This window comes from Solanum verrucosum, unplaced genomic scaffold, assembly GCF_900185275.1.
Source record: "Solanum verrucosum unplaced genomic scaffold, falcon-dt-bn FXZP01000049.1, whole genome shotgun sequence".
NCBI lineage: Eukaryota > Viridiplantae > Streptophyta > Magnoliopsida > Solanales > Solanaceae > Solanum > Solanum verrucosum.
In genome coordinates this window covers 3,712,013-3,732,529 of record NW_026020221.1, presented here as the reverse complement: position 1 = coordinate 3,732,529, position 20,517 = coordinate 3,712,013, and the positions used below count along the sequence as shown (strand labels likewise).

Genomic DNA, 20,517 nt, shown 5'->3' with positions numbered 1-20,517 from the left:
TTACTGTATCACAAGTTTTTAAAGTAAACTATTACTACATTTGATAATTAGCCAAATTATCGTTGTGATTAAGATAATTAAGACAGAAAGTACCATTATTTTCGAAATTTTGTCTAATTTTATTTTCAAGTTCTTGTTGAGCCTAAAATGAACTTGGGTTGATCAATTAAGCATTGGGCCTAAAGTATTACTAAATGATGGATCAAACCAAATAAGTGTTTTGCTTTATGCTTAACTGAGTAAGTGATAAATACTCATACATTCTTGTTAAATACAAAATCATTCCTCGATCGATGATTTTGGAGGGTCACCTGTCCAACATATATTCAGAGAACTCAACATCATTACTGATATTTTATCTAAATATGATTATTCCAATATTGTTATTACTATATATCTCATCATGTATCAGCTAGAATGTGTCGATTAAAATAAAATGAGAAGTTTAAAATTAAATTCAAATGTCATATTCTATATTGTCTTCGAGTTGCACGACTTTTAGTGTCACTCTCACGTGGGAGTACTTTGAGCTCGTCCCCAATCAACTGATTCTGAAATACAAAGAAGTAAACAACTAGAAATAAAATAAATATAATCATTTAATAAAAACATTATATATACATAATATATATAACAATTAATTACTTGTACGTAGAAGATAATTAAATTCAAAGGTCATATTCTATAAATATTCACCTTTTTAGGACCACTAATGTGTTAGTCAACATTTGACTAATTTTTTTTAGAGTAAAGATTTTAGGATTTTTTTTAATCAAACAGCAAATTAAATCAAAAATATTATCATTGTCCTTCACGTTGGGAGAAAAAATAATAGAGATTTTGGATTATTCTTTGTCGATTTGTTGATTCTTGAAAATAAGTGCACAAAGAATCTGTATGTGGATTTTCCATTCTCCAAAAAATCATACTTTTGGATTCACATTTCAAGAAGCCATAATATATAGACATAAATTTTGATTTGCTTTCGATTGATATTTATAATCTTCAATTCTGGATATACATAAATAGACACTTAAACTTATATAACGTTGAATAAGTAGATACACATATCCTACATGACACATTATAACCTATATAGTAGAATACCAAATCAGTTCATTTATGTATTATATATACCTTCTTGAAATAAGAATCTTACGTGATGCGAATCAGAACTAATTGAGACCTCAATACGTATCAAACACCGATAAAAAAGAAACAAAAAACAACTGTACACCAATCGATCCTATTGTAAGACTTTTAGTCGAAACTTAAAATATTGTGGTATAATATTCTCAATGTAAATTAAATGAAAGCACTATATATAACACAAAGAGAAAGATAATTAGCATAAGATAGAAAAATTATTAATGTGATAAAAAGTTGTTAAACGTTTTGTCTGTGTGAATCGTTGCTTCTGAATCTACATTTAGCACCACAGGTTGATTAATCTGGGCCGACATATCGGTCGGTTCGATTTTGAAGGTTATCAATTTGATTTTTTAGTTATTAATTTGTAGACATGCTAAACTAATATAGAACCATTAAGATATTAACTTATTGGTATCAGATCTATTGTTTGTTGATCGTCATCGGTTTAACCATTAAGATTTGACAATTTTTTTAATTGAAAATCACTCAGAAACAAGGTGAAAACCAAACGAATCATGCACATGACTTGACAAATATTGCATCTTTCCCAAATGTAAACACTGACACATTGTAGAATAATCGAGAGTTTGAGACAACTAGAAATAAAAGTACAAAGTTAAACTCTAAGTCAAGAACTTTATATATCGAATGATATAAATATAATTTATTAATTTACTATCGGGTTATCGATTAATCTGTTAAGAGAAAATCTCAAACCGTTAAGAATACTGATAATCCAGTAATAGAAAAAATTTAAACTATTATCAAAATCACTAAATCAATAACTCATTATCAACAAAAACTATTAGTTTGATATTAATAATCGATAAAATTTCATATATATCCAATTAACGCTGCTTGATAAAGAGGAAGAGCCAGAGTCAAGTTTCATGTCCAACAAATTGCTTTATGAAAAATAATATTTTAATTTTTGTACTAGATAGAATCCATTCTATTATTAATTAAAAATTTAGTATTGTAGTACTATATTAAGATACTCATTATAATAAAGATTCGTGCAAAAACGTGTGGATTGATATATTCCAAAATTAACAAAAAAATATTCCCATACAAATTGAGACTTTAATTTAGTATAAAAGAGGTTTGATTCTAAAGGACATTTTTAATGGATGCAAACTATTTTTTAAAATTAAAGTAGTAAGTGTATGCATGTGTATATTGAGTTATTATTTTAATGAAAAACATAGATAACTATTATTTACATATTAGCTTTAAATGTTTCAATACAAAAGTCGAATAGTAAAAACAACTGATAGAAAATTACCTAATGAAAAATAAAGAGAAGAAAATAATAAAAGAGATTAAAAGGTATGCTAGGATTAGAAGAACTTTGTCTTCCTTAATAATCGGAATAAAAATAGCAGTAATAAATATACAAATTAACAAAGAGTGATAATGTTTTTTACCAATATTAATTGATAGTCATTAAATCCAATGTCGCTATAGACTTTAGACATATTTACAAAGAATGTTAATTGCTTCTAAAAATACATATTTAGCAATGATTAAGCTATTACCATTAATAAATTACCATCAAAGATCATTTTTAATGTAGCATATGTTCCGCTCCTTGATTGAACTAATAAACTATTCAATCTTTTTTTACTTGTGCAAGTCTATTAGATAAATTTTTTCTCTCCAATGATAGCCTTATTTGAATTATCCTTTTTCGATCCATATCAACATTTCGTAGAATTCTCTATAAGTTTGAGAATCTAGCTTTTTAGTTATTGAGTTTTAATTTGAATTAATAACTAAAAACATATATATAGAATATTTTTATTCTAGACAAATTCGCCAAAACCCAATATATGAACTAGCATTTTGATGTTAATTGTGACACTCAAAAAATATGGAATCCCATAGTGTGGAGAGAATTGAGACTCAAAATCAGATTCCACAAATTATGGAGCCTAGTAAAGGAACCTCTTTCTTTAGAACATTGTTTCAATGGTATTAATGCATTATCAGGTAAACATCTCATTACTTCTTGTTGTTTTCAAGACACATCCAAAAGTTGAAATAAGTCATTATCACTTAGCTTATCGAAGATATGATCCAAGATAGGAGAATATGAAGGTCGTGAATTAAGGTAAAAGGTTAGTAAAGTAGTCGTGCTGTCTAGTTTTCCTTATAAGTGGTATTAGTATTTTCTCTTCCTACTTTCTTATATTGGTTAGTTTTACTTGTTATTTCTTTTGTTTCGGTTATTGTATTATTTGTTGGTGCTACTGGTATACTCTTTTCTTTCTTGTTTTGTTATGCTTTACTTGAGTCGAGGGTCTATCGGAAACTACCTCTCTATCTTCATGGGGTAGGGATAAGGCTGCGTATATACACCAAATACTCTCTCCAGACACCACTTATGAAATTTCACTGAATATGTTGTTGTATAGTACTTTAATTGAAGTTATATGCACCAACAGAGTAAACATTTTTTTTACGTTATTAGTATATTGGTCAACATGTTATAACAAGTTACTTATTATTATTTCTATCATCGATCTTACTTATGCTTATGATCACATAGATAAATTTATCTATAATCCCCTTATAAGTGACCTGATTGTATAAATATTTACGAGCTCGATATATAAAACTTAGGCTAATTTTTTTTCATTTTCCTATCATACAGGTATTGGAATAATATCAGTACCCTATGCACTTTCACAAGGAGGATGGTTATGTTTGATGCTACTTTTTTTTAGTAGCAATTATATGTTGTTACACAGGAATACTTTTACAAAAATGCATGAGTGTTTCACCATCAATCAATACATATCCTGATATTGGTGAATTTGCTTTTGGTAACAAAGGAAGAATCTTGATATCAATTTTCTTATATCTTGAACTATACTTTGTTGCAATTGAATTCCTAATATTAGAAGGTGACAATTTGCATAAATTATTCCCAAATGCAAAAATTCATGTTAGTTGTGTTAAATTTTTTGGAAGGGAAGTTTTTGTTTTATTGGTTGCTATTGTAATATTGCCAACTACATGGTTGAAAAGTTTAGGTTTATTGGCTTATGTTTCTATTGGTGGAGTTTTGGCTTCAATTGTTTTGGTTTTTTCAATATTTTGGGTTGGTGCAATTGATGGTATTGGATTTGAAGAAAAAGGTGTGATTTAGAGATGGGATGGATTGATAAGTGCAATAAGTATGCATACATTTTGTTATTGTGGTCATGCTGTTTTCCCAACAATATGCAATTCCATAAAGGATAGGAGCCAATTTCCCAAGGTGATAATATCTTATTGATAAACTTTAGTTTCAGTTTACGTGGTACTTTTTGGGCATAATACATAAATGTGCCCTTTAACTTGACCTCATTTTACGTTTATGTTCTTCAACTTTGGGTATGTACAAGTACGCACTTAAACTTGTATTTAGTTGAACAAGTAGACACATGAGTCCTACATGGCATTATACACTAGGATACCATGTAGGATAAAAATAATGACATGTAGGACATGTGTGTCTATTTGTTCAACTTTATACAAATTTAAGTGTCTATTTGTGCACACCGAAAGTTGAAGGGCATAAATGTAATTTGAAGCCAAGTTAAAAGACATATTTATGTATTATGCCTACTTTTTGACTAGACATAAATCTTAAGAAAGAAGGAAATATTTTTTTTGAAAGTTGTGGTTGTATAACGTTTCATGAAGGGCGTAAAAGGAAATTTAAAGTTATGTTATTTTTCTGTTATAGAAAAATCAGACATCTCTTTTGGGACGACAAATTAAAAATTATATAAAAGTACATCATAAAATGAGATGGAGGAAGTATTACTCCCACACTACATAGAAAGTGCTTCAACACTTGGAAGTTGGAGAGAAGTACTCCAACCATAGAAATAGACAAAACAATACAAAAATATACAGAAAGACACTTAAATATACGGAACAGAAAACTTAACGTGAGATTCAAGAACTTTTCAATTTATAAATAAAATATTTTTGTTCAATATTTGATTGAATATGAAGCTGGCAGATGACATTTCAATTTATAAATAATCATATGTCTAATTATTAAAAAAAATGACATTTCATATTTTCTCATACTAAATTATAAATACCTTTGCTACAGCCTACATGTCATATTACACCAATAATTATAAACATATTTTATTTGATCATCGTATATATAACTTAAATCTTTTTTTTTTTTCTTTTTTGTCAAACAGGTTTTATTTGTGTGCTTTATATTAAGCACCATAACCTATGGATCTATGGCAACTATGGGGTACTTAATGTATGGACAAAATTTAATGTCACAAATAACATTAAATCTCCCTATCGGGAAAATTAGTTCAAAAATTGCGATATATACGACACTCGTTAATCCAATAACAAAGTATGCTCTTGTCGTCTCTCCAATTGCAACGGCTATTGAAGATAAATTACCTTTACGAAAGAGTAAATTTATCGTAAGCTACTTCATCAGAACATTTTTAGTCATTAGCACTGCCATTGTGGCGTTAACCGTTCCATTCTTTGGATGTGTCATGACATTTACGGGCGCTCTTTTGGGCGTTACCGTGCCGATAATCTTACCATGCCTATGCTACCTCAAGATCAAGAAGCCTTCATATTTGGAAGTTGTGTTTATTGGGATGATTTTGATTTTTGGTTCTTCAGTAGCCATATATGGAACTTACACTTCTTTGAAAAACATTATTAGTCATGTCCTAAGTCAAGATGGGCAAAAATTTGGATGGGTCAGAATGGACTGAATCAATGTGTCGTTGCTCAATCATGTCCCAAGTCAAGATGGGCTAAATAATGGTTTGTAGATTACAACTAATACATAGTAATGAAAAGCAAGCACGCATATAATATCTCATCCGTTATAATAAAGAACACAAGTGCTGATAGCAAGCACTGTTTATACTTGATAAACAGTTATTAATGTTGGAAGAAGGCATACATGTTTTGAGAATTTGTATGCGCTAGCTCGATCTGATCTGATCTGCAAAGAACATATATTGTATAAGTTAAAACTAATATTGGAAAACACATAACATTTGTAAAAGTAATCTGTTAATGAAGCATACCTCAACCAAAGATGTGTAACTTAAGCTTGTCTTCTCCAGTCATTACTTCAACATATTCCTTAATATTGAAGATCGACACTTTAAGCTGAGGGCTGTGCCATACTTTGATAAGCTCTAATGACGCAATATCTCCAAAACTGTCTGGGATCTCCATAAGCTTACAACATTCACGTATGTCTAGTTTCTTGAGCACGGGAAAGGATTTCTCTGCATCAACCTGCCATTCAGAAAATTCCACCCTATACAATTTTAGATATTTGAGATTCTGGAAGGTGACATCTTCCATGTTCCATTCTTTCCCCTCATTGATGATTGTGCATTTTAGAATTAGTTCTTGAAGGTTGGGTAGTCTAGCAATTCTTGAAAGTGTATCGTATGTCAGAGCAAGCCCTAGCAACTTCATTTTCTTCAAGCTCGAAGGGAAGCCGTGTGTATATTCATTGTAGGAATCCCAAAAAGAATATAAACGGAGTTGTTCAAGTTCGTTAAGGACATCCAATCTTGGAAAACAAATCTTCTCTGCTGAACAATCTTCTGGTTGTTCGATACAGACTCTAAGGTTTTGAAGATTAGTAAACCTTTTGAAAATAATATCCTCCGTGTCTTCTAAACCGGGAAGGTAGAGCTCATATAATGTTCTCAAATTTTCTAACCTTAAATCCTCATCTAACACAGTTGGTTCGTTGATGTACGGACAAAAGACAGCACCATACTCCATCCGCACATCTCGTAGCTTTGCAAGACTCCAAAACCAAGGAGATAATATCATGCATGATCCCTCCCGGTTTTTGACCACCAGAGTTTCTAGATTGCAGAGGTTTGAAAATGACGGAGGGAGAGTGTTAGCCTGAGTTTGAATGATTAAGTACTTCAAATGAATGAGCATACCAATTTCATTTAGCAAAGAATCTGTCAATGTTATGCCCTTCAAATCCAAACTTTTGAGAAGCCTCAAGTGTTTTAGGTGACTCTTGTGGTGATGACAATGCCCAAGCCCATAAATCACCTTCAGAGTGAGGAGGTGTTTAACATAAGGATTCTCCTTTTCTCGATTAAGCAGCACAATAGGATTCTCCTTTTTTCGATTAAACCGCAAAAGATTTTCACAACGAATGGTAATTCCTCGTGCCATCATACCAGAAGAAGACGAAGCATTTAAACATCCTATGAAGTGAAACAACTTTTCCTTTCTAGATTTTATATAACAAAAGTCATGCACAAGATCATGAATTTTGCAAATAGAATTATCGAAAGGTATTACCAAGCTACTTGAAATTAACTCATCCACTACTTCTTCTGCACTTCTCATCTCAATCTGATGCACAAATCCTTGAGAAATCCACAAATCTTTCAACTCAGAGATCCTTATATTTTTGTCCTTTGGATAACGTGCAAGGCAAACAAAACACGGCTTTACGTGATCCGACAAATGGTCATAACTTAATTGTATAACCTTCACCACTTCCTCTTCATCCTTAAAAATAAAGGAACTCAAATTATTCAGAACTTCAAGCCACAAAGCCTCTTTCTTTTCCTTCCGTGAAATGACTCCACCGATTAGATCAAGTACTAAAGGAAGCCCATCACACTTTCGAGCTATCTTTTCTCCAACATCCTTTAGTTCATCAGGGCAACGTTCTTCTCCGAATACCCTTTTCTCTAATAACTCCCAACTTTCTTCTGATCTTAGCAATTGAAGATAAAGAGGATCACTGTGGCATTTTCCATGCAAAGCCACTTCCTTTTTTCGACTTGTTAAAATCACTCTGCTTCCTTTCCGTAATTCAGGAAAAGGTCTTGTTAGCTCATCCAATGTTGCAGCATCCCACATGTCATCCAAGACAATAAGGTACCGTTTTCCAAATAGTTGTTTCCGCAGCTTATCAGCAACGTCATCATCTATGTGATGATCCTCATTGAATTGTTCTTTCAAACCAATAACTTGATTGAAAATTTTCTGCAACAATTTTTTCTCATTACGTTCCTGGTCGACTGTGCACCAAGCACAAACATCGAAGTGATCAACAATCGACTTATGATTATACACTCTGTAAGCCAAAGTAGTTTTTCCAATCCCTGGCATGCCGACTATGGAAATGACATCTATCTCAGCTGGTCCGCTGGTGAGTTTCCTAATTATCCACTCTGTCTCCTCCTCAAAACCTACGATTATTTTACCAACTGTAATTGATGAGTTTCTTTCAATCGGCTTGTTGGGAGCATTTGCACCTCTTCTGGGGATCTTCTCTTGTACCTCTGTTTTGACAAGCTTGATCTTTTCTACGGTATCAGGAAGTATGAAGATAAGCTGCAATAAACCATGATCTCGGGCAAGAATTGAGTTTATGGCATGTTCCGCCTCATATGCCACATCTAGAACACGAGTCCAAAGATCTCTATGAAACGTTTGCTCAACATACCCGAAGAACGATCTTATGATTTCCAGGTCTTTTTTCACCTGCCCGATTTCTTCTTTTATCAAAGAAACTGAATAAGCATTGGAATTGACCAAGTCATTTAAGTTTATGAGTAGAAGAGTCATGAAGAGCGGTCCATCACTCATGGGGAAGCGGAGCTGTGACGAGTCTGCACGGGCTTTTAAGAAATCATTCTTGAGATCTTCCTTGAGGAGTTCAATATTTTCCATCAAGTTTAGGTTTGCATCACTTGCTTCATTCATATTCTCTTCTATGTTGCGAACAAGAACGAATACCTCCTTGGTAAGTTCTATAACACGTGCCAAGAGAACAAACAATTTGTCATGACGAATAACGTCCTTGAGCACATCAGTAAGAATAATCAATAGGAACTCTATCATGACATGAATGTTACACGTAGAAGCGCTAGGAGTAAGAACATTAACCATGTGCTCTTGTAGATGAATCAGAGTTTCTCTAAGAATGTCCGGAAAGGCTTCTACGAGCTGCTCAACTTCTTCCGACTTTGAACCTTTCAAATTTGTACAACATATGAGCATAACCTCCAGTTCAACAGGAATAACCTCCACAAGTAGATTAGCTAGCTTGGGGTCAACTAGAGAGACATCTGATTTATCTGAATCTTCAAGTAGACAATCCAAAAGAGTAAAACAGAAGTTTACTATTCTCAGAGCCATAAGTTGAAGATGAGGTAAGACATATTCGATTGTTTCATACTCAACACAACCAATTACTTTCAACTCAAGGAAATCTCTTAAATTGTAAATTACATTCTGAAGAAGATTATATTGAGTCATTGATGGGAACATTGATTCATAACAACACCAGATTAGACATTTGAAATACTCGAGGATGGCATTTAAAAGTTCAATGAAACGATCCTCGGTCATGGCTGTTACACGACTTGGTTCAGCATATATATGTGAGCTAATATAACTTCTGATTTTCACCAAGAGGTCACAAAGCTTTTCATTAACCAGCTGCATGTCTACCCCACTTGGATGACACAGTGACTGAACCAAATCATGAATCTCATTTGACATTTCGTCATTACAGCTTTCCAAAAAGAAAGTGTAATAAAGATGACAAAATGCGGACACACACGTCAGCTCCAATGTCAACTCTTCAATTAGACAGTTGTGAACACGCCTCGAATCTAACTCATATATGAAATATTGAAGATTGACAAGGTCCTTCCAATGAAGTACATCGCGGGATGGCACCTGCCAAAAGAGCAAATGTTGTTTCAAATTATGTTAATATATAGATGGAGATAGTTTAGATAGAAAAAGGGAACGACTGAGTTGTGAAACTCGCCAAAACATGATAGCTCAGGCATGTTTTGATTGACTCTAATTTTTACTCTTACATTACAACAAGCAACTGTTACAAGTGCAGAGGACTTTCTCTTGCTTTTTATGTTCTCTCCAATAGAACTAATTATTTTTTACTATAATTGAAAAGTTGAAGTCTTTGGCCCTTCAAAATATATATTTTAAATGTACATTTCTTTTGTTACTTATAATTATATATTTTTTTATTTGTTTAATTTTATATTGGATGATAAATATATAGGGTAAAATAAGCAAATCATGTATTAGTATTGACATTGCTTAAAGTGCATTAAGCATGTTTTAGTCCTAGAATGCAAATATTCATTTACTTTGAAATTAAAAATGTTTTCCCCTTGTTATTACATAATTTTATTTTATATTGAAAAATTATAGGATTTTTTTTTTACTTTTATGATACAATAAAACTAAATGAAACATTTTCATCTAAAAAACGACTAAAATATTTTCTCCATGTTGAATTCTTAAGTAGATTACTATTTACTCATGAAAATATGAGTAAATATGGGTAAACTAGTATTTTACCAAACCCATTTCTTACCCAATCCATCTTTACCTATATCAAATATGGGTGGGTTGAATTATTACCCATTTTATGTTGACCCATTTTCAACCCGCCCAAATTTTACCCAACCCGCCCATTTGTCACCCCTATTCTTAAGCCATTCCAAACATGTTGTACTTAGGCCACCAAGGCCCGATTCTCATGATCTAATACAAGGTTTGATTATATCTCTTGCCCTTACATTTATCAACCGTAACATATGATTTAGTACATAGAGTTTAACTTATACCAGAAAGATTAAATCATTGATTCTTATAGGTTATAAAGATTATATTCACCATCTAAGTGACATAAAGCAACAAACATACTTACAAGAATATATTAATTATGTGAATGAAAAAAATAGTTATGCAACATACCAATGATTTGTTATCTTCCCCTTTTGTTGGTCCTTCATTTTCTTTTCCTCTTTCCATTCTCACTAATCAAGCTAAAGTAGTTTTAAAAAAAAATTCCTTCCTTTCAACTTCTCAAGAGAAACAATTTACATCAAACTAAGAATGAAGGAAAATCAAAGGTGTAATTAGAATCTTTTCTTTTCCAGTTGAGAGTTGTAAAGGTGTTAAAGATTAGCCCACTAATAATGTCTCACTAGGTGGGGTTCCTAATTGGTCTTTTGCCTTTTAAGAATATATTTTTCGGAAAAGGGTCAAAAATATTTTAAAACTATGTGAAATGAACAAAAAATCCTTCATTTATAGTTTGGCTCAAAAATGTCCTTGCCATCAATTTTCGTCACCTATATAACATCATAGTATATCCATCTTTAATTTTCATTTATATAACAATAAAAAATAATTATAATAAAATAAGAATTTTTTTTTTAAAAAAAATTGAAGTAGGATAAACATTCACTAATTTTAAAAAATATTATTAGAAAAAATATGTGTTAAGAAGAAAATAAATAATATATTTAGTTGGAAGGGCATTTTTGACCCATTAAATAATAATAAAGGCGTTTATGGACGAAAATAATGAGGCAAGGGTAATTTTGAACCAAATTATAAACGGATGACATTTTTGTTTATTTCACATAGTTTAAGGTGTTTCACTTATGAAACTTGTTTCTCCTGCTTTCATTTGAAAAGTCATTTCCTTATTTTTATAAATTTAAAACTCATTTTTCTAAAGAAAAAAATTGACCAATCAATTTTTTTTTTAAAAAATATATATTTCAAAAAATTGTGTATGAGAAGTGCTTGGAGGAATTGAGAATTGGAGTATTATTGGTACTAGAAAGAAGAAATAATTAGACATTGAGAATTGGACAATATAAAAAGACAATTCACAAGACTACTTTAGACTAAAGTCATATTTTTATATTTTCTTTTTAGTCTCATGGTCAAAAAGTTACACCTGCATTATCATCTTATATCGTTCAATCAAGGGAAAAAGACATAAAATACCCCTATAATTGCATGAAAAGTCATTTACATAGGGTAAAATAGGGAAAATGCATAAGTACCCCCCAGCCTATACCCGAAATTCCAGAGACACACCTAACCTTTACTAAGGTCCTATTACCCCCCCCCCCCCGACCTTAATTTATCTATAATATTCTACCCCTTTTCGGCCTACGTGGCACTATCCTTGAAAAATTTGTCAACATTCATTGGGCCCACAAGATAGTGCCACGTAGGCCAAAAAGGGGTAGAATATTACATATAAAATAAGTTCGGGGAGGTAATAGGACCTTAGCAAAGATTAGGTGTGTCTCTGGGATTTTGGGTATAGGCTGGGGGTACTTATGCATTTTCCCGGTAAAATAAGCAAATCATGTATTAATATTGACATTGCTTAAAGTGCATTAAGCATGCTTTAGTCCTAAAATGCAAATATTCATTTACTTTTTGAAATTAAAAATGTTTTCCCCTTGTTATTACATAATTTTATTTTATATTGAAAAATTATAGGATTTTTTTTTTACTTTTATGATACAATAAAATTAAATGAAGCATTTTCATCTAAAAAAAGACAAAAATATTTTCTCCATGTTGAATTCTTATGTAGATCTAGTACTATTTACATCTTGAAAATATGAGTAAATATGGGTAAACTAGTATTTTACCCAACCCATTTCTTACCCAATCCATTTTTACCTATATCAAATATGGGCGGGTTGAATTATTACCCATTTTATGTTGACCCATTTTCAACCCGCCCAAATTTTACCCAACCCGCCCATTTGTCACCCCTATTCTTAAGCCATTCCAAACATGTTGTACTTAGGCCACCAAGGCCCGATTCTCATGATCTAATACAAGGTTTGATTATATTCTTGCCCTTACATTTATCAACCATAGCAGATGATTTAGTACATGGAGTTTAACTTATACCAAAAAGATTAAATCATCGATTCTTATAGGTTATAAAGATTATAATCACCATCTAAGTTACACAAAGCAACAAACATACTTACAAGAAACATTAATTATGTGAATGAAAAAAATAATTAAATATTATAAACAACATACCAATGATTTGTTATCTTCCCCTTTTGTTTGTCCTTCATTTTCTTTTCCTCTTTCCATTCTCACTAATCAAGCCAAAGTAGTTCAACTTCTCTTTTTCAGTAGAAACAATTTACATCAAACTAAGAATAAAGGAAATTTGAAGATAAGGCTACTGATAATGTCTCAATGTGTGGTTCTTATTTGGTCCTTAATTTGCACTTTTAGAATATATTTTTTGGAAAAGGGTCAAATATGCCCTTAAATTATATGAAATGAATAAAAAGGCCCTCCATTTATAATTTGGCTCAAAAATAATGTTTTTACCGTCAATACTTTGGTTCAAAAATGTCTTGGAGTCAATACTTTAGTCAAGAAATGCCCTTATAGTTACTAAATGGGTCAAAAATATCATTTTCCAAAATAAATATATTATTTCTTTTCTTTTTGAACACATCTTCTTCCTAATTAAAATATATTTGAGGAACCCTATTCTTGTTTTCTTTCTTTTAAAATCACTTTAACAAATAAAAATATAGGGAAAAAAATTTCTTCTTAATCTCATTTTATCAATTAAAATAGGATAACTTCATGTACCCTTTCGATGGATAATATATGTCATATATATGAGATCATAGTATATTCATCATTATTTTTTATTATATAACGATAAAAATAATTATAATAAAATAAGAAATATTTTTTTTAATTATTTTTTTTCTGAATTGGAGGATAAACATTTGTTAATTTTTTAAAAATATATTATTAGAAAAAGAATGTGTTAAAAAAATAAATAATATATTTATTTGGAAAATGGGCATTTTGACCCATTAAATAATAATAAGGGTATTTTTGGACGAAAGTATTGACGACAAGGACATTTTTGTTCATTTTTCACATAGTTTAAGGGCATTTTTAACCTTTCCCTTTATTTAGGTGGATAAGTTTATATTTTCGTATCATAAAATTTTATAATTATGTTGGGATATGATTTCCGTTGCTAAAAAACTTATATCTTATTAGGTATAAATTTAATTGTTAAAAGACAAAAGTTAAAGACCAACCCATTTAAAAGTCAAAACATGCAATTTTATGATTCCTATTTTGTCTGAGCAGTGAGGTGTTACTCCCTCCATTTCAAAATAAGCGGTGTTTTAAAATGTCATTTGTGAAACTTGTTTCTCCTGCTTTCATTAGAAAAGTCATTTTTCTTATTTTTACAAATCAAAAAACTCATTTTTCTACAAAAAAAAATTGACCAGTCAAATATTTTAATAAATAAATATATTTCAAAAAAATTGTGTATGAGAAGTGCTTAAAGGAATTGAGAATTGGAGTATTATTGGTATTAGAAAGAAGAAATAATTAGACATTGAGAATTGGACAATATAAAAAGACAATTCACAAGACTACTTTAGACTAAAGTCATCTTTTTATATTTTCTTTTTAGTCTCGTGATCAAAAGTTACACATTATCATCTTATATTCTTTAATCAAGGAAAAAAGACATAAGATGCCCCTATAATTGCACGAAAAGTCATTTACACACTAATACTTTATTACGTTAAGGGTGTGTTTGGTACAAAGAAAAATATTTTCTTAGAAAATGTTTTATAAAATATTATGATACTAAAAGTTTGTCTTTAGCCAATTAATTAATCATTGGACCATTTTCTCAACCTTAAGGTATGATTATTGATGTGAGGCCAAAAAAATATATTTTTAATCATTATTTACCACATATTTATTATTTATATTTGTTCTTTTTAAGCATTAATTTTATGAATTGTGCTAAATAGTGTATTTTATTTATAGGAGTAAATTGATGTAAAGTTAAAAAAGTTTGAGTCAAAACGAATTAAAGATGAAAGGTTGAAGAAGGAAATCAAGCAGCAGTTTAATGGATTAAATTGAATATTATATTCATATTTATATGCAGATAGCCAAAGAACGCCAATTGATATTGGCCTTGCCACGTGAGGCGGTTCGGCAATACAGTTTCACGCGAAAAAGAAGAGAACCAAATTTCATTTGGTTTTGAATTCCTAATTTGCTTTGGACTCAATTATTTTATTTAAGATTTACTATATCTATAAATAGTCCATAGAAATAATTATTGGAGGCATTCAATTATAGGAGATCAATCAAAGGACATCAAGTAAAAAGTCGTCAATACTTTTTAGGGTTCTTTTCTTCTTGTTGTTTTCTTAGAGATTAGTGGCTAAACACCCTTGTTCTGGGGCTATAGCCACAAATTAAATGTTTATTATTTGAGATTTATGAATTAATTCTTGGTTGTCATTATAAGTTACTTCTATATTCTTGTTTTAGTATTTCTTGACTGGCCATCTAGAGATAAATATATTGTCTAATCTTAAAATCAGGAGAGGAGAGGTTAGATAGACCAGAGAATATAGAGAGCTCGATCGATCCATTTGATTGAGGTGATTTGTGTTTAGGAGTGACGTCCGGATGGACAACTTGCTTGGTTACGAAACAGGGTGAAATATAAATGCTCGCCAGTTAGTCTATTTATCTCCGCTCAACGATATAGTTAGATAGCTAACTGGAGTAGGCGACTGGAGGTGTACTGAACCCGACTCATACAATTAACCCTGTAAACCAGTAACTTGACAACTAAAATTAGTTCTAAGCCAAAAATATGATAAATGAGATTCATTGCATGCTGCAGCCCTAGAATTTTCCAACTATTGTAAGTAATTTTATTATTTTGTTCTTGCATTCTTTTATTTTGGCACTCTTAAATATATAATTAGACCAGTATAATTTAGTAAAAATAGTTAATTGACAAGTCATTTTGGTTCGATAATCTGGTACTTTTAAGATCCACTATATTACTTGCACGACCGCGTACACTTGCGTGTGCAATTGGGAGCAACAAGTTTTTGACGTCGCTGCCAAGGACATACAAATTAACTATTCTTCTAAGTTATACTTTTTCTTTTTATTAATTTTTTTTCTTTTTTTAATTAGTTTTTCTTCAACAATTATTATTTTTTCTTTCTTTGAATAATTTGGTACTCTTATTGATATGGATGATTGGGATAAATCATGGTTGGGTGATGAATGTCCTTTATGTCATATATGTGGTCGTCAATATATTCATTGGAATGGTTGCCCAAAATCTTATTCCCTTCCCCCAAACCCCTATTATGATTCTTCTGTTATTTATGATGTTGGTAGGGGTGATGAAGCGGAGAATGCAAGACAAGAGGCGCGCCATGTGAATTCATTTTTGTGGAATGTACAGACATGCTGGACAAAGTTAGTTCAATAATCACGGAACAAACATTTGAATGCGTGGAAGAGCACAAAAAAATCATGAAATTTCTGGATGAGCTTGACGCTATTCAATTAGAAACTACAGTTGGTCAAATAATTGTAGGTTTTGAGGAGGAGACAGAGTGGATAATTAGGAAGCTCACCAGTGGACCAACTGTGATAGATGTCATTTCCATAGTTGGCATGCCAGGGCTTGGAAAAACTACTTTGGCATACAGAGTATATAATGATAAGTCCATTGTTGATCATTTCGATGTTTGTACTTGATGCACAGTCGACCAGGAACGTAATGACAAAAAGTTGTTGCAGAAAGTTTTCAATCAAGTTATTGGTTTGAAAGAAAAATTCAATGAGGATGACATAGATGATGACGTTGTTGATAAGCTGCGGAAAAAACTATATGGACATCGGTACCTTATTGTCTTGGATGACATGTGGGATACTGCAACATTCGATGAGCTAACAAGACCTTTTCCTGAATTTCAGAAAGGAAGCAGAGTGATTTTAACAAGTCCGAAAAAGGAAGTTGCTTTGCATGGAAAATGCCACAGTGATCCTCTTTATCTTCGATTGCTAAGATCAGAAGAAAGTTGGGAGTTATTAGAGAAAAGGGTATTCGGAGAAGAACGTTGCCCTAATGAACTAAAGGATGTTGGAGAAAAGATAGCTCGAAAGTGTGATGGGCTTCCTTTAATACTTGATTTAATTGGTGGAGTCATATCAAGGAAGGAAAAGAAAGAGGCTTTGTGGGTTGAAGTTCTGAATAATTTGAGTTCCTTTATTTTTAAGGATGAAGAGGAAGTGGTAAAGGTTATTCAATTAAGTTATGACCATTTGTCAGATCACGTGAAGTCGTGTTTGGTTTGCCTTGCAAGTTATCCAAAGGACGAAGATATATGGATCTGTGAGTTGAAAGATTTGTGGATTGGTGACGGACTTGTGGAGCAGATTGAGATGAAAAGTGCAGAAGAACTAGTGGATGAGTTAATTTTGAGTAGCTTGGTAATTTCGATAATTCTATTTACAAAATTCATGATCTTGTGCATGAATTTTGTTATATAAAATCTAGAAAGGAAAAGTTGTTTGACTTCATAGGAGGTTCAAACGCTCTGTCTTCTTCTTCTGGTATGATGGCACGAGGAATTACCATTCGTTATGATCAACGTCTCTTTCATTTGGATGAAAATTTTGTAGTGTTTAATCCAGAAAAGAAGAATACTTATGTTAAACACCTCCTCTCTCTGAAGGTGTATGATGGGATTAAGGATTGTCTTTCCTACAAGAGTCACCTAAAACACTTGAGGCTTCTCAAAAGTTTGGATTTGAAGGGCATAACATTTACAGATTCTTTGCTGAATGAAACCTGTATGCTCGTTCATTTGAAGTACTTAAATCATTCGGACGAGGGCTAAAGCTCTCCCTCCGTCATTTTCAAACCTCTGCAATCTAGAAACTCTGGTGATGGATAACCTGGAGGGATCATGCATGATACTATCGCCTTGTTTTTGGAGTCTTGCAAAGATACGAGATGTCCGGATGAAGTGTTGTGCTCTCTTTGATCCGGACATCAACGAACCAACTGTGTTAGATGAGGATTTAAGGTTAGAAAATTTGAGAACATTATATGAGCTCTACCTTCCCGGTTCAGAAGACACGGAGGATGTTTTCAAAAGGTTTCCAAATCTTCAAAACCTTGAAGTCTATATCGAACAACTACCAGATTGTTCAGCAGAGAAGATTTGTTTTTGAAGATTGGATGTCCTTAACAAACTTGAACAACTCCATTTATCTGCTTCTTCTTGGGATTCATTCCATGAATATACACACGGCTTCCCTTCGAGCTTGAAGAAATGAGGTTGCAATGGCTCGCTTTGACATCCGATTCATTGTCAAGAATTGCTAGACTACCCAACCTTCAAGAACTAAGTCTAGAATACGCAATCATCGAGGTGGAAAAAGAATGGAACATGGAAGATGTCACTTTCCAGAATCTCAAATCTCTAAATTGGATAGTGTGAAATTTTCTGAATGACAGGTGTTTTATTTAAAAAGTATATTTTGGACTGGTTTTAGAGTCGCCACTTAATTTTTAAGAAAAATCAAGAAAACTATTATTTTCAAAAGACTAAAACAGTAAATCTATTGAAAACTATTAAGGGAGTTCGAGGTTCCTATTAATATTCTAGGAAGGTTTTTAAAGCACCTAGAATATCCGCTAATGCGGTTATCCGACGATTAATTATTTGGCTAAAATAATTTTTACTTAGTTTAACTTGCAAAATTTGAACTATTTGTTAGTTAGGACCATTTTAAATAATATGCAGAAATATTCATCTAAGCGAAATATTTTGTAAACTTATACTTAAGTTTTGTAAGAGATGATCGGTTTAGTTAAATTGTTAAGTCAAAATGAACGTCTCGCGGGGATTTGAATTTTTCGACCTTAAGGTTAGCGGCAAATATTAACAAGTACACAAGTATAATAAAATAAAGAGGGAAAGGGAGTTGGACCCAAATCTGGTTTCTGTCCGCCTGGACCAGTATTTGGGCCCATTTTTTGTTTTGGGCCTCCGGCCCATTTGAGTTATCTGCACCTGTCCTAAACTAACATAAAAGTTATTTCTTTGGGCCTCAGGCCCGTCTTCCACCTGTCCTAAATACTAATAAGATGAAATTAAAATAACAAGGGCTTAAGCCCAAAAAATAACAAAATACAATCTTCTGAAATTAAGATTGGCCCAATTTTCAATTCTCCAAATTATTGCGTGTCCTTTCAACTCCGGGACCTGTTCATCGACTTTAGCGATTGGCTGACTCAATGGAGGTGGCATTTGAGCCTTTATGGCTCTCTCGATATGCAAGGAAAAATATGGGAGTTCATGGTGAACTCGGACAAATTTCACATGAAACAAAATGAAAACAAGTAAGTAAATAACCACTAATTTAATGTAAGAAAGAGTCACGAAAATTAAGCTCAGATACTACTGCATTTTAACTTAAACAATCTAAATAGAAGACAAGGCATATCACAGAAATGGGCCCTAATCGGTACATGTGACACTCAAAAGACATTAAACAACTAATAATGTAGTTAAGATTAAACATATACAAAGCCAACAATAGATAAAATAATGCGTCATCCCAAGATCGCCGCTTGATAATGATTTAAATATGATCAATTAATGACCACATGCTAACAAACAAACACGTATTCCACACTACATAGATTTGCACTTCTCATATACAATTTTATTTTTTATTTTTTTCTAAAAAAAAAAAAAACATATGAGGCAATTGTCCAAAGATTTCAAACTCATTATAACAGAGAGCACATTTGAAGTTACTAAACTTGGTAAATGAAATTTAGACATTCCTTAATAAAAAATAAGAACGAAACTCGATAAGAACCAATGCTTTAATCCTATTTTTTAACAAAAGGTGTCATTGTATTTTAAAACGCATAAGGGAAAAGCAGTGCAATAATATCATATCATTAATGCTCTCACAAAATCTTAACATTCAAACCAACTATCTATTAGCGCTAACTGGGAAAAATCAAAACCAAAATAAAATAAAACCAATACACTAGCAACTAAATAGCATATTTGATGGACAACTATCTATGAATACAAGCAGGTGCATTCATTTTCAAGAAGTAAAAGAATTGTCCCGTATCAAATACTAATTACACGAAAAAAAGCTAAACCTTTAGAAATGATTGAGCCTTCACGGCTTAAAAAAATGAACAGTTGAAACAACATGATCCCACAAGGTAAAACTACTAATCCTAGCAGGCAAACAAAAGCTTATGCTAATGTAAATTTCAACACAGTCCTAAACTTGAGGCCTGCTCAAAGAGGCCAAGATCATACAAGAAATCTCGTAAGCAAATTATACATTTCGAGCAGACATGAAGTCAGTTATAAGAGGCAGACAAATGGATATATAGATTAGAAATAGTCAACATTTACACCACAGAGGGAAACTTCATGGGAAAACAGGGAAATAAACTGAGAGCTCTATTGCATTTTAATAACAACAGTAGCAAAACCTCAAGAAAGAACAAAGGAAATCTCTATCATTAATATAAACAATGTTAACATGTAATGACCAAAACATGATTAAGAATATCTAAAACAGCACACATAGAGTAACTAGGAATTGAACAGAACAAAG

General features: G+C 31.9%; 1 protein-coding gene and 1 pseudogene across 1 annotated transcript; one reads left to right on the top strand and one right to left on the bottom strand.

The window, feature by feature from the left end:
- Window positions 1–6,234: 6,234 nt before the first annotated feature.
- Window positions 6,235–13,141, bottom strand: LOC125831106 (putative late blight resistance protein homolog R1A-3). The gene is made up of 2 exons (XM_049510293.1): window positions 13,063–13,141; window positions 6,235–9,894 (listed from the first exon to the last, which is right to left on the bottom strand). Exons 1-2 carry the CDS (start codon window positions 13,117–13,119, stop codon window positions 6,235–6,237), a joined length of 3,717 nt encoding a protein of 1,238 aa, XP_049366250.1. The 5' UTR covers window positions 13,120–13,141.
- Window positions 13,142–16,311: 3,170 nt separating this feature from the next.
- LOC125831105 (putative late blight resistance protein homolog R1C-3) lies at window positions 16,312–18,359 on the top strand (annotated as a pseudogene).
- Window positions 18,360–20,517: the final 2,158 nt, after the last annotated feature.

Excerpts from the sequence above, each read along its gene's own strand:
- LOC125831106 (XM_049510293.1), bottom strand. The coding sequence starts at position 13,119 with ATGGAAAGAGGAAAAGAAAATGAAGGACAAACAAAAGGGGAAGATAAC. Across the intron at positions 9,895-13,062 it reads GGGAAGATAACAAATCATTG|GTGCCATCCCGCGATGTACT; the intron begins GTATGTTGTTTA and ends CTCTTTTGGCAG.